Here is a 14,458-nt window from a genome sequence, read left to right on the forward strand (position 1 = left end):
TCCACCAATACACATTTTTGTGGGCATTCACAAACTCTCGAGGCAAACTACGCCCACTTCTACGACTTACTTATACATTGTTGTGGCATCCAGTAGTTAAAGCAGATACAATTGGCAGGTTTCCATTTGTGTACACCAAGCAGGCACAAATAGAGCCATTTTCACCCCAAAACAAACAACATGTACATCAGAATACAGCTGTATGGATTGAGTCCTATGACTCCCAACGGAGAAAACTCCCCAGTTGTAGAATTCCCTGTCTATCCTCACCACTAGGTAGTAGGAGATTGGGCCCAAGCTTGGATAGAGGTGTGCGCCATGCACATCTGATTTCACTTCCTGCATCCTCTGGCTCTACATGGCAAAAGAACATAAGAGACCTGGGAGGCACGTATCAAACTCTACCCTGAGTAGGTTCAACACAATCTGTTAGGGCTGGTACCAGCAGGTCTATCAACATATGAGGTGTATGAGTGGTTTCAGTACAAGACCGGAGGCTATCATTATGCATATTTCTTTTAATGCTAACTCCAATCAGCCACTTGAAAGCAATAAAACATAAGTCAAAACAGTTCTAGAATAGAATCTTCTTTATGTATAATAGCCATAAGCATAGAATAGTCTGCCTCTTTTAAATGCGGCTCCAAGCAGATAAGTACCTCTTTGCTGTTACCTCTTCTACCTTACTAGAACCTTAAGAACGTTAGTGATTAACCTTTTTCTCTTTTGTGAATCAATTACCTCCCCGTTAGAGGTTTGAGTAACTTTTCAATAGTCTGTGACTGCAATTGTAGTCACAAAGCTTTGATTCATGCTTTTTTTAATCACAAGTCAGCTGTGCTTTTCCAACTCAGTAAAGGGGCTTACTACATGGGCCAACACCATGTTGTAGTCGCAAACCCAGTGTTTCCTTGAGTCAGGATTTGAGACTCCACAATGGTTAAACACATCAAGCCCTAACTCATTTTATAGGTTTTTGAGCATGGTCAAAATTAGAACATTACTTGGGTGAAGTGGACATGTTTTTGGTCAAGGTTGCACAAGGTTAAAAATGACACTATTCTACTAAATGAACAGAAACTTTAATGGACAGCACTCATTGATTTGTTTCAGCTTCCAAATAATGCTGTCCATTCCTGTTAATATATGGCCCATGCCTTGCTGCCAAATGACAGCATGTCCAGTTCATTCCTCCTGTAAGTGCAGTCGAGCCTTAGTGAGCAAATGTGGCATTAGAGAGGAGACTGTAGGCTACCGCTGCTCCAATTAATCTTATTCCCAGCCACTATTTATATGCTTGGCCCAAAACGCATCCATGTTAGAGGCCTTCCCTGGCCTGAAAGCAGCAACACATCCTCTGGTCTCGCGAGTTGGACCTGACTGCCTTGGCACTGATATAACGCTGCTGATAACATGTTTGATGCCAGGTAACTCAGGGCACAAGTGGAGGGTCCACCTACTATTTTCACCGGGTGGACACTGTCCACCCTGCCAAGAATTGGGGCTCTACTTAAACATGATGAACTCACACTTGTGTAAATTTCAGACACCGGGACATATTCAGAAGTTCCTGCACATTGTCTGCCTTTGTTCTGAGTAGCAATGTGCAGGCGGCAAGGGGTCTTTGTTATTTAAAATTTAAGCTGGGCCCAAAATGAAGGCTGAATTTTAAGGAGCCATAAGGCCTCCTTTTGTTTGAGTATGCTTTCTAGGAGCTATCTGGAGCCTCACACCTAGATGCCAATTCAATGGAGGGGATACAAAGGCACACAACCTGTTATTAGTCCACAAGTACTTACGAAAAGCATGGTTTTGCCTTATTTCAGTCCCTGTATATAATATATATTCACGCACTGTAAGAATGCCAGATGTGCTGATCTGTCCCAATATTTACACAAATAAATGTTTAAATGCCACTATTTTATTTTATTTTATTTATAGCTCTACCAATCCCAATGCAGAGTGTTAGAGTGCTTTACATTACACATACATATTGTACATTGACAATAAATCATATGTGTTTAAATCAATGTACAACATGTGTTACATAAGACAGTGAGGGCTTCAAGGCGTAGGAGTGAAATCTCCTTCATAGCTCACTATGCTATATTAGAAGGATTACAGTTTATGAACTGCAAGTAACAACCTTAACCATGTCTACATAAAATAAAAATCTGACATCTGCATGTTACATGATTGGCGTAGCAGGAGACACATTAACCCTCTATGCTACTTTGATTAAAAACTGGGACAAGACAAAACACAGATTTCTACAGCAAATGCATTAAACTCCAATTATCTTACCATTATTGTTATTCCCTGGCAGTTACTGGTCACACAAAGATCTATACAGGAAGTACCTTAACCCTATAAGATATTTTAAAATGCTGAATTTTCAACGACCTGAGCAGAGCAGATTTACTGCCACATTTCTCCTTATAGCTCATTTCTTTCTAGCAGAGTTGAGGTCTAGATTTTGCATTGGATTTATGTAACTTTTTTGGCACAACCCGACACAAAATATCGGGGCATATTATCAAGGGGGTTTATCTCCACTTTTTTGGCTTTAAAAGCCAAGAAAGCAGAGATAAAATTATCTCCCTATTACCTAGCTGTCGCTAACACCAGTTAGCGACAGCTAGTAGGAGATAGCGACCATCTTGGGCCCCATTTTTCATGTCAGTGATATTTATCACTAATGACATGCAAAGTGGGCGTGCCAAGATGTTAGCGACTGGAAACAGTCGCTAACATCGCTATCTCCTATTACCAAATTTTGGAGATATTCGCGCTAAGCGCGAATATCTCCAAAAGCTAACACCTGCCCTGAGCAGTTCTTAGCCATGTTATCCAATTGGAGGTGGATAACATGGCTAAGAGCATTAGCTCGGTAATGCATGAATATCGCTGACTTTTCAGCGATATTCATGCATTGCGGCCGATTTTTATCGCATTTGCGATAAACCTTGGTAATACCAAGGTTTATTTGCGATAAAAATCGCCGCAGCTTAGCGGTAAATTTTTGTCTCTAACCAAGCAATAGCGATAATTATCGCTATTGCTTGGTAATATGCCCCCTCATTTGTTAAGTCTTGTAATGCTCTTAAAGGTACTCATGAGAGACCTGCTAAACACATGTGTGAGGTCTTAAGATCTGATGTCAGTTCTTGTGATGTTTCTTTCTGTGAGGTCATGGGTGATGTCACTTCCTGTGATGCCACGTGTGATGTCATGCACCGTGATGTCACACACAGTTATGTCACACGCCATGATGTCACTGTCATACTGCCTAACTTGGTTAGATTTCCACTTCTTTTTTTAGGTCTTGTGCCCTGAGGTAACTGTTCCAGCCTGCCAACAAACAGGCAACAATTAGAATGTGGCCTTACCAATTTAAAGGTTTTTCATTCCGTGAGGCGAGCCAACCGTAGAATAAAGGATAATAAAATGGAGGTTATTTAATGTCATGGAAACATTCTTACAAAATAATGTTAGTTAACAAAAAACAAATCAATTTGTTGATTCTTGGTTGTGCATACTTCAAACATCAACAGAGGCTGGCACACTTGTTTCATTCTCATAGAGGCCAATAATGTAATAGCTGTAAAATCAGAATGGTATACTCAAAGTTACCAACATTTTTGTGCACCTAGATTCTGCGTAGGAGTGCATAAACAGTAGTTAATAATTGTAAGATCCATATCCCAGTTCTTAGACAGTGTGGCATCTTTCACTTTCAATGTGACCTTATAAACATGGAAAACTCACGAATGTGGATGAAAAAGCACCTTTGCCGGTTTAGAAGAAATTCAGGGTGGTGGGCATTCCGTGGTCCAGAGGGGCATTGCAAAGTGTTAATAACATCCACAAACCCATATTTGTGAGTATTCACAATCAATTCATGGGTATCTTCCCAACTTCAAAAACATTGCACGTTTACTCATGCCAAAGGCAGAGCGAAACGTGTTTCTAGGTTGTGGAAGGAAAGGGAACATCCCATTTTGTTGTGAGTGTAAGAGGTTTAATCAGAGGGAAGCATCTTTACACAATGGAGACAAAAAGGTTATATGTGCTATTGCATCTTTCCACATAACTTACTCAAAGAGAATTTTCCTCTTAGTGGAAGATCTTCATCTGTAAATTTCATGTATTGCAACCATCCCAGAAAGTTGTGTCTGGTGTAGATTTCCAGCAGCACTACTGGACTTCACTGTCAGAAATCTTCTTGAAATATAGGAATACACATACGTCAGGCAGATCGCCACTGGCCGACCGGCGATGGCGATCCACCCGACATCTTTCCCCGCCCGCACTACATTTACCCCTGCCATGTTACAATGGTTGGGGCGCAGCAGCGGACGGAAAGACCGCCTGCCGCTTTACCGCAGGCAGGCAATCATTACGATTGCCTGCCGTGCGGACCTAGGCCATGATATGTTGGCGGTGCCTAGCAGGCACCGCCCGCCATATTAAAATGTGTGCAGACTTTGGCTTTTCCATGGCTGCGATGCCGCCATGGAAAGGCATGCAGTCTTTGGCTGTGGGGGACCATTGCAGGCCCCCGAGGTGTTGGTGGGGTGGGGGTGCACTTGTGGGGTACCTATGGTACTGCCTTACATTAGCATACACAAGGTGGCAGGCACTGTGCGGTGCCTGCCATGTTGTGCATGCTAATGCATAACATGCATCTTTTGCATTGTGGCGGGTGCTGCTTACAGCACTGTCCGCTGCAATGTAAAGTATGTGGGATGCGACCGTGAGGGTGGTGGTCGCATCCTATTGGGTATAGCAGGACCACCGTACCTCTGGCGGTTGGTCCTGTTTACTGTTACCGTCTGCCCACCATCACCAACACTGTTCACGGAAGGCCTCAGTATCCGTTGCATTGCCTTTAAAACTTATCAAGAGTACTGATGGCCCCATTTAGTAGATTTACTAAAAAGCCAAACAACGAAGCACAGCAACCAAAGTTACTGCACTGAGTTGCATGAGAGGGAGATGGAGTACAGGAAAGCACAATATTTACTAAGATATGGGACTGTACTGTTCTCTCCCTAGTGCTGGTGCACACTCATGTCACCTAGCATCACACACATCTTTGTAACATGGAGCAAAGGTGTCTGTGACATGTCTGGACTAGGTTTTGTAGTGGAAGGGTACACTTCCAGTACAAAATATTACACCTAGACACATTTTAAAAGCATTGCCACTTTGCGTGTGTGCGGCACAGTGCAGCCTTCATACAAAATTGAAAAGGTGTGGAGAAATAAAAGCATTTCTCCAAGTTAACACCAATCCAAAATTATGTTATTTATTGGTATAAAACCCTGTCTACTATGGTTAATACTTAGGGCCTTGCATCAAAACCCATGGGTAGTTGCAATGGAAAACCCACGTACCACCCATGGACTGCACCCTGACACAAAGGGAAGCAAAGCAGTGCAAAGTGTTACTTTCAGGCACCTTTCCAGCACAAAACAAGTTTGTACTGGAAAGAAAATTACAAATATACATTAGGTGCTGGTTTACATCACTTTTGTGATGCAAACCCGGTGCAAAATGTTAGATATTCTATCTGCCCTTTAGAGTTTGGTAGAACAGATACTCCATCGCAAATCCGATGGAGTATACTTCATGCCAAGCCCTCAGTTTGCCTGCTTCATTTAGAGATGGGCAGACCTTGAGTAATCCGTTGATGGGGCCCCCTTTAGCTACGTTAACGGAATACTTTCTCTGATGGCCCGACAAAGTAAGGGACATCCAATGAAGGACATTACACCATCATCAATAGTTAGGGTGGATGGTGTAACCTATCTGTTGTCCTGTCCATCACAGCCAGGAAAAACCTGGCATTGATTGACCAGAAAAAACTATAATGATCACAGACCCTGGGCAACATTTGTTTTTTGTTTTTCAAAAGCAAATTTCCTCTTTGAGAGTTCTGCTTTTGAAAAAACAAAAAAATGAAAAGTTTTAGAGCTGTTAACCAAATTGTTGTACATTGAAAGGAACCGCAACTCCTTTCAATAAACATAGATGATTACTGGGCTGGTGGTCATCTCTAAATTTGGCAAGCTGTAGTTCATCAGGTGGCGTTATTTCCTTCTCCGCCCTGAAAGACGTATGCCAAACATTAAATGAGGCCCTAAATTCACATATCAAATTTATTAGGACTCGTGATACCTAGAACAGAGCAAAAACCACAAGACAAAACCTCCCTCCTAAGGCTCTCGATTCTATATAATCTTTAGGGATGTTTATTTCCATTGGTGCCTCCCATGTCGTATTTCTTGCTGTTGCGAATGTGTGAGCAAATAATTCATCAAGGGGATGGACTCCCTGTGACTCCTATTGACAAGCCTGAGTGGTTTACCGAAGAGGATAGAGCGCCTTCATTTATAATCAATAGCTGCTTTTCAACAGACAACGTGATTACTTAGGCTGACCAGGAAGTTATGGAGCGCTCTGTAAATTATTCATAGCCTTGGTTTCTGTTCACATTTAGTAGGATTCCAATACTTTCATGTCTTCACTCAATCAAATTTACATGGTCTAAGTAAACATTTTAATGAATCTGAAAACAATTGCGTTTACATTTGGTGGGCATTAAAGCATACTAAAATTACCACAAACATGGATATAAAATCTGGTTTCAATCCTAGTAAATAGAAACCTCTGAAAATGTTATTGAAATAATTACCCTAAAATCTCAACTCATTGTTTGCATGAATACTGTCAAATGTGTATTGATGATTGTAAATGTAAATGTGTAAATGTAAATGTATGTGTCTTGTAAAGCGCACTGCTGCCCTGAGGCGTCGTGGCGCTGTAGACCGCTGGGGAACCCGTCCTGGCTATCCCTGTGAGATGGTCCCTACTGGGTATCTCCAAGGTGAAACCAGGCATCCCCGGCGAATGTGGGGGGCCGTTGTAGAGATGCGGCAAGCTAATGCCCAGAGTTGCCGAGTCTGATTCCTGGTTAGAGTAGGCACCGAGGCGAGAATTATCGAGTCCGCTGGCCCTGGTCCACGACCCTGCCGTATTGGGAATTGAACCCTGGTCCCGGGCCGTTCTCTGCTTCCGGGTCTGCCGCCTCTAACCAGTGAGCCACACCACTCTGATTAAAACAATAGCCTGACGGTACCGATTCTCAAAAGTTTTTGAAAAATCAAATGCAACTAAAATGGCCAGAAAGTTACATCTAAACCTGAATATAGCAGATAATGAGTGAGAGAATTAGAATCTTTAGAGTTTTATAGGTGCTAATGGAAAGTACTACTTTGGAAAATCATCCCGTTGGCCATATTTTTAGAACTTGGTTGTGGTGGGAAAATTGGTGTTCCTATGGCAATGTCCGAAGAAGTGTGCTTCCCCATTTGGTTATTACCCCCACAGTTGTAACTTTTTTGGAAAATCATAATATTGACAATGCCTTTTTCCACTACTTTTGCAGTTCTAAAATTATGTCTGCATTAAGTAGGTATAAAGGATGCAATCTGTGTGACAAATAACCCTGTGACCACCCTTATTCATAGGGGGCATGAAAAAGGATTTCTTGGCATGTAAAAAGAATAAATATAATGTGTAATTGCACATCAGAATACATCAAATGGTTTCCTTTTTCATTCTGCACAGTCATAGTGTTAGGTATCACCGGCATGAACCAGAAAACTATGAAAGTCACACTTGCAAGAAGAATATGTCTATCAGATTTGAGAATTTAAAAGATAATAATAAAAAAGTTGTTATTTGTCGGCTTTGACCCAAACAATCACAAATGTAGATTTGGTGGAGACCTAAATATTTATATTTCAGTTTAAGTAATAGAAAAACTCGCAATGGGAATTCGCAAAATGATATGTATGAAGGAAAATCCAATGCAAAATAAGGAATCGCAAAATTTGCGATTCCTTATTTTGCGATTGCATTTAAGGAATAGCAAATTTTGCAATTCCTTAAATGCAATGTAAGAAGGCAAAAAAATTTGCTAAATGGCCTTAAGGAATCGCAAATTACCACCAACTTCTAGTTGGTGGTAAGTTGCGAATTCCTTGAACAATGCACATTTTTGCATTTTTCAAAGTGCCATGTGACGCACATAGATGCCCTTAGGGCATGTATGTGCACCACATGTGCACCTATGCTTATTTCAGGGGTGCAACAGGGTGTCCTTTGGACACCCCTGCACCCTTGAAATTATTCTCAATTTGCGATTAGCAAATTGTGAATTCGCAAATTGAGAAAAAATTCCCATTCCTTCCTATGGGCCTCCTGGCCCATAGAAATGAATGGGAAAGTATTCCTTAATTGCGAATTCGCAATTTGCGAATTCACAATTAAGGAATATCAAGAAATCGAAAAAAAAATGCGTTTTTCTTGATACATACCATTTTGCGATTCTGAAATAGCGATTCTTAAAAATTGCTATTACAGAATCGCAAATTGGTTCCTCGATACATATGGCCCATGGTCACATCTACCTTTAAGGGCATCCGAAAGAATATCGCCTGTAGTAACTTTACTCTGAAAAAGTAAAAAAAAATAGCTAAAGGAAATAATTGCCTCAACTACACATGACTTCTCTTGGAAACAACAAACTAGTAAAGACAATAAAAATACAACTCAATAAAGTATATTTATTTTCACCTGCTGTGATTTAAAAATTATCTCTGTTGTTTTTTCCAGCTTCGATAAAAAGGGGGATGTCCATTACTTGATAAAGTGGAAAGACTTGCCTTATGATCAATGCACATGGGAGATTGATGATATCGACATTCCGTACTATGAAGACTTGAAAGTGGCATATTGGAACCACAGGTATTTTCTATGAATTTCTGCAGTAAAAAAATGGACAATATACAAATTCAGGATGTACAATGTTACCAACAGCAAAAACATGCTTTCCCATTCATTGGCAAAACAGGTGGTGGGTAAGATCTAGCGTGAACATGACCATTTGAAGGAAAGTGCCTTGATATCAATGGTCAAATATGAAATTCCATGAGCTTGTTGAGAACTAAAACATGTGAAGGTATGCAGGACAAGACATGGATACTTAAATCTTCCTCACATATTTGATTTAAAAATATGTTTATCCCTTTAGGTATTATTTTGTCATTCATTGAACAAAACTAGTGAAATTATCAACCTCTATGACTAGCTGGCCTCTTTGTGGGTCAACCTCCTGTACGATAAGCCTTAGGCCCTTTTTCTTTTCCGTTTCGTATAGCGCAAACCCAGCCCAAAGGTATCAGAGCGCTTTACACGAGCACCTGTTGCATTACTGACAGACAAATTCATTGTTTAGGCAATGGGGAGGTTAAGTGATTTACCCAGAATCACAGGACGCTTGAGCCTCCTGCCAAGACTTGATCTTGGTTCCCCAGCTTCAAGGTCAGCCTTTATCCCACATCCTCTCCCCTTATTACAAGTCACCTTGGAAATGGGCTAATATATCTTACCAAAACTGGTTTTCACAGCAACTAAAGGGCAGTGATCCTGAAAGTCCACTAAGAAATTAGGGGACTTATTTATGAGACCCTTGTTCCGTCAGTGAGTGACGTTGCATGACGCACCAGCGGTGCAACCTGCAGTGTGAAATTTACAAGCACCCGTAAAGCCACCCTGAGTTGCCTTACCTGTCCTCGTAAATATTGCCCTATTTCATGCAACCCATTGCGTGCTAAGGAAGTGACATGAATGTTGCTGTGGGTGTTGTCACACAACACCCATGTCCACTGATGCATTTCCAGATATACGAACAATTGTAAACCTGTAAATGTGTCAGAATGCTACCCACCCCCAGGGATGGCATAGCAAGGTGCAACAAGGAGAAATGTTTTCATTTTTCCTTGTTTTTTCCTCTTTCAATGTGTGCTGCATTCTACAGCATGCATTGGAAGAGGAAATTACCTCAAGTGATTGTTTTTGTGCAGGAAGGCACCCCTTCCTGCATAAAACAATCTCCCCACAACGCAGGCATCCTTGCACCAAGGTTCAAGGGTGCCTGCGCTGGCGCATGGCAGCAGTTTGTGCGCCGGTGCAGGGAAAGGCACTGAGTTGCAGCTTGTTCCTGTAAATATGTCACATCCCTGTGCCTCGAAACTAAACAGCGTGGTGCAGCAAATTGACTTGCAGCATCGTAATGTGTTAGTTTCTCATAAACAAGCCCCTCGGTATTACTGGGGGCAATAGGAATGCTGTGCCTGAGTACCCCATAATTATTATTCTGACACAGAGTTCCACCAGAGGATTTTGTCAGTTTGGTTCAAGTGAAGTTCCTTGGTAAGACTTACCAGGTCTGCATTTTCACCATTGACCTTGTTATGGCCCCCTTGGCCCAAAGACTGTTGTAAAGAGGGTCATAATGTTCCTAACTGGGACAATTGTTACAAAGATACTTAACAATAAAGCCATACCTTCCACACTACCATGAGTTGGAAATGTGATATTTTCACACACCTAGAAGAGATTCATAGCTGATTTTGAACCTTTCATACCCGAAGTAAATAAATCACACTGAGACAAGCTAGAACCTCATGACATCCCTTGACAAAACTAGGATTAGTTTGTTACTTCCAGTGGTAATCCTATATTTCTTTGCACATCGAGTTTTCTAAATAATATCCGGCTTAAGATTGCTCCGTATCACCAGAGAGTGTGTTAATGAATGAGTCCTCAGTTTGAGGAGTGTCATATGCACAAGGAATAATTAGTAGCTAATGTGCTTCTCTTTTTTTTTTTATTACATATTTGTAGTGGTTGCTGAAGAGTTTCTCTGGGTGGTTCAAGTTCTAATAGCAGGATTTGAACTAAAAGTTGCTTCTACCATGTTGATAGTAAGGTAAATCTATTTAGAACGGTTTGCCAGAATTTCACTTTTTTATCATAAAAAAGATGGCAGAATGTATAAAAAAGGATTAAAATGTGACTACATTTTTCCCCATGAAATAACAATAACATTTCCTAGGACTGTGTATAAAAAATGTGAACAAGTTAAAAACCTGTGTAACAATTTCGTAAACAATTACAAATATTAGTTGAATATATCAAAAAATGAGGACCCATTAAAAGAAAAGAATAAATATGTTAAAGGATGACAACACATTCTAATCATCTGACAGTATATTTAAAATGTTGGGATGTACGTATTAGTTTATGAAGTGTTTCTACTAAAGGTGGCATCTAGGTCTTCTCCTCTCGGGTCCTGTTCCCCTTTTGTTATCACTGTCCACCGTAGTTCATTGTCACCATGATTCTTCATTTGCCAATGATTTACCAGTGGGGCATTCGCTACCTTTCGTTTGATCCTTGATTTATGTTGTTGGATCCTTAAACGGACCTCCTGGTTGGTTTTCCCAATATATAGGAGGTTACATGGACACTTGATTCCGTAGATGACCGATCATGTTTTACAGTTCGTAAACATCTCATGTCTCCATGTTACTCCGTTGTGTTTAAATGTTGTTCCTTCTTCGGTGGACTCACAGCAGTTGCATCCTCCACATTTATGGTGTCCCATCACTGGTGGTAAGCCCATCATGTTCCTCAGATTAGTGGGTGGTTTAATTGGGAGTGCAGCTCTCACCAATTTATTGGCTAGACTTGATTCTTTTTTGAAGGCGAATAGTGGGGGTTTCTTCAATTCCTCACTTAGATTTTTAACCAAGTGCCAATTGTTATGCACCACTTTTTTTAGCATGTTGGAGTTTGGGCAATATGTGGTGACTAGGGCTATTCTGTCCAATTTCTTTTTGGTTTTTTTCTCCAACAGATGTTCTCGAGGGGTCCACCAAGCCCGTTTTTTTGAGCGGTGTAGGAGTTTTTTGGGGTACCCGCGATCAATGAGATTGTTGGTTAATTTCTCAGCATATTTTTCATATTCTTGCCGATCTTGGCAATTTCTCCGGATCCTAAGGTATTGCCCATATGGCAAGTTCTCTTTTAAACTACGGGGGTGATTGCTGGTAAAGTGTAATGATTTGTTCCGGTCGGTTTCTTTTTTGTTTAATGTTGTAATCAGATCTCCTTCATCCGAAGGGTATACTTCAACATCCAAAAATGGAATTTTATCTTTTGAGTACATGAGACTAAATTTGATCTCTTCAGTTCTATTGTTCAGCCATTGATTAAAGAGCTTTAGTTCCTCCTCGGAACCAGACCACACAAAGAACACGTCGTCAATGAACCGACACCAATGGTTGATTGAATGTCCAAAGGGGTTGTCTTGGTGGATGAATTTGTTTTCATAGATTGACATGAAGAGGATGGCTAATTCCGGGGCGAATGGACAGCCCATAGCCACTCCTCCTGTCTGAAAGTAAAAATCACCATCAAAGAAAAAGTAATTGTGTTTGAGTGCAAACTGGGCCAACTGCAATGTAGAGTCTAAATGTTCTGATGTTTTAGTTTAAAAAATGGAACACATTAAAAAAATCGAAGAATATTTTTAAATGCTTTAACGTGTTTAAGTGTCAGTTGCACATTTTTTTTTTGTAAATCTTTTTATTAAACAGTCCCGACATGAAGGTACAAATCACAGATTCAATTGGGGGTTACAGCAAAATCCGGTTACACACTATACACCAACATAATTAATTGAAATTCACGGGGATGGGGGTCATCATCATCGGCTTCACGGGGAGGTGTACATATATCTCTCTGGTATGTGTTCCAGGGGGCCTAAACCTTGGACCATTTGCGGGGACAATCCTGAGCCACATAAACTGTTTTCTCTCTCAGCATACACCAGTCTAGATCTTGCTCCCAGGCTCCGACCGTGGGCGGATGCGGGGCTCCCCAGAGCTGTGCGATATTTCTCTTGGCGATCATGCAGCCAAGCTTGGTCCATTTCGTAGGAAAGGTGTTGAGGTTGGTAGGTTCCCAGATTTTAAGGAGGCATCTGGGTGCTTCCAGTCTGATTTCTACCCCAACACTTCACTCATGACAGTATGGATTTTGCGCCAGTATTCTTGGATTTGCTCACAGTGCCATAGTATGAGTATGAATGTGCCCAGTTGTGCGCATCCCCTCCTACAAGAGCTGTCTGCCAGCCCACGCATGTGTACCAGCTGGGGACCAGTTATGTAAGTTCTGTAAAGGATCTTTAATTGCACCAGTCTGAGTCTCGCTGGGATAGCGACAGTCTTAGGAGAGGAGACCGCTTCCTGCCAGGTTTCGTCATCTAATTCTATTCCGTCCTCAGTCCATTTGTCTCACAATTTTAATAGGGGGTTTTCGATATTGTTAATGAGTTTTCAATATGTTAGGGAGATGGCCCCATCAGGCAGGTGTCCATCCAATAGTCTGTTCTCTAGTGGGGAGGTGTCTGGCAGAGTCGAGTCCTCAGGAATAGCTGTTTGCAGCAAGCGTCTGACTTGTAGGTACTAATAATATACGGAATCCGCCAGAGCACATTGAGTTTGTAGAGTGTCAAAGGGTTTGACACCCCAAGCGCATCAAAGGTCTTTAACATGGGAAATCCCTATTAAGTCACATTTAGCAAATCCTTTTGAGTTCCCCATGTATCCTATTTTTTGTGAGTCCCACAAGGATGTGGCCATCTTCAATTTGTTTTGCCAGCCGACTGATTTAGTATCAGAGGGCCAGATTTTAACTGTGTGAGCAGTGGGCCCGGTGAGCGGGTATTTATTTGGTGTTGAATATAGAGCTCTCGAGAAGGTCTCTTTGGGTAAAAGCCGACGATCCATCAGGAACCCCGGGTTGTCAGGGTGTCCATACGCGCAATACTTGATAGCAGTTAGATGCACAGCCCAGTAATATTTTTGGATATCAGGCAACCCGATTCCCCCATCATACCAGCTAGGTGTCAGCTTTTTCATAGCGATTTGCGGTCTCCCTCCCCAAAGGAGGTCTGTCAGGAGCCCCTCGAGATCTTTAAAATACAAGTTTGGGACGAGGTCAGCTGAGTCATGTAGCGCGTATAGGAAACGGGGCAAAGACATCATTTTAAATAACTCAGCCTTGCCCAATACCGAGAGCGGGAGGGACTTCCAATGTGTTATGTCCCTTTTGAGTTGTTGCAGTGGGGGGAGCAGATTGCGGGCATATCGAACCGATCGATCTAAGGATATAAATATGCCCAGGTGCTTGAAGCCGTCTGAGACCACTGGAATCGGGCAGTTTCGGGGCAGAGGGGAAGAAATTCCCCAGAGGACATACAGGAGTGATTTTTGCCAATTGACTCCAAACCCAGAGTACCTCCCAAAAATATCTAACATGTTAAAGGCTGCTATTAGGGATCTCTTAAGGGACGTAGGATAAAGGAGAATATCATCAGTGTACAGAGATATCCGGTCCTCCCATTCCGCTGACCAGCGCATTCCGTGGATCATTACATCTTTACGCATCCACGCTGCGAGTGGTTCAAGGGCCAAAGCGAACAGTAAGGGAGAAAGGGGGCACCCCTGACGGTTCCCTCGGCTGAGTTCAAAGGGTT

The 14,458-nt window shown here is 41.8% G+C and overlaps 1 protein-coding gene across 1 annotated transcript in view; it reads left to right on the top strand.

Annotated features, from left to right (window-relative positions):
* CHD5 (chromodomain helicase DNA binding protein 5) overlaps nucleotides 1-14,458 on the top strand; it is a 1,029,381-nt gene that overhangs the window by 506,997 nt on the left and 507,926 nt on the right. Inside the window, exon 12 of the mRNA XM_086921723.1 lies at nucleotides 8,686-8,817. Within this exon, the coding sequence (XP_086777849.1) occupies nucleotides 8,686-8,817 (132 nt within the window). The remainder of the gene's footprint in view (nucleotides 1-8,685; nucleotides 8,818-14,458) is intronic.

Source organism: Lissotriton vulgaris, chromosome 5, assembly GCF_964263255.1.
Source record: "Lissotriton vulgaris chromosome 5, aLisVul1.2, whole genome shotgun sequence".
In the NCBI taxonomy this organism is placed as follows: domain Eukaryota; kingdom Metazoa; phylum Chordata; class Amphibia; order Caudata; family Salamandridae; genus Lissotriton; species Lissotriton vulgaris.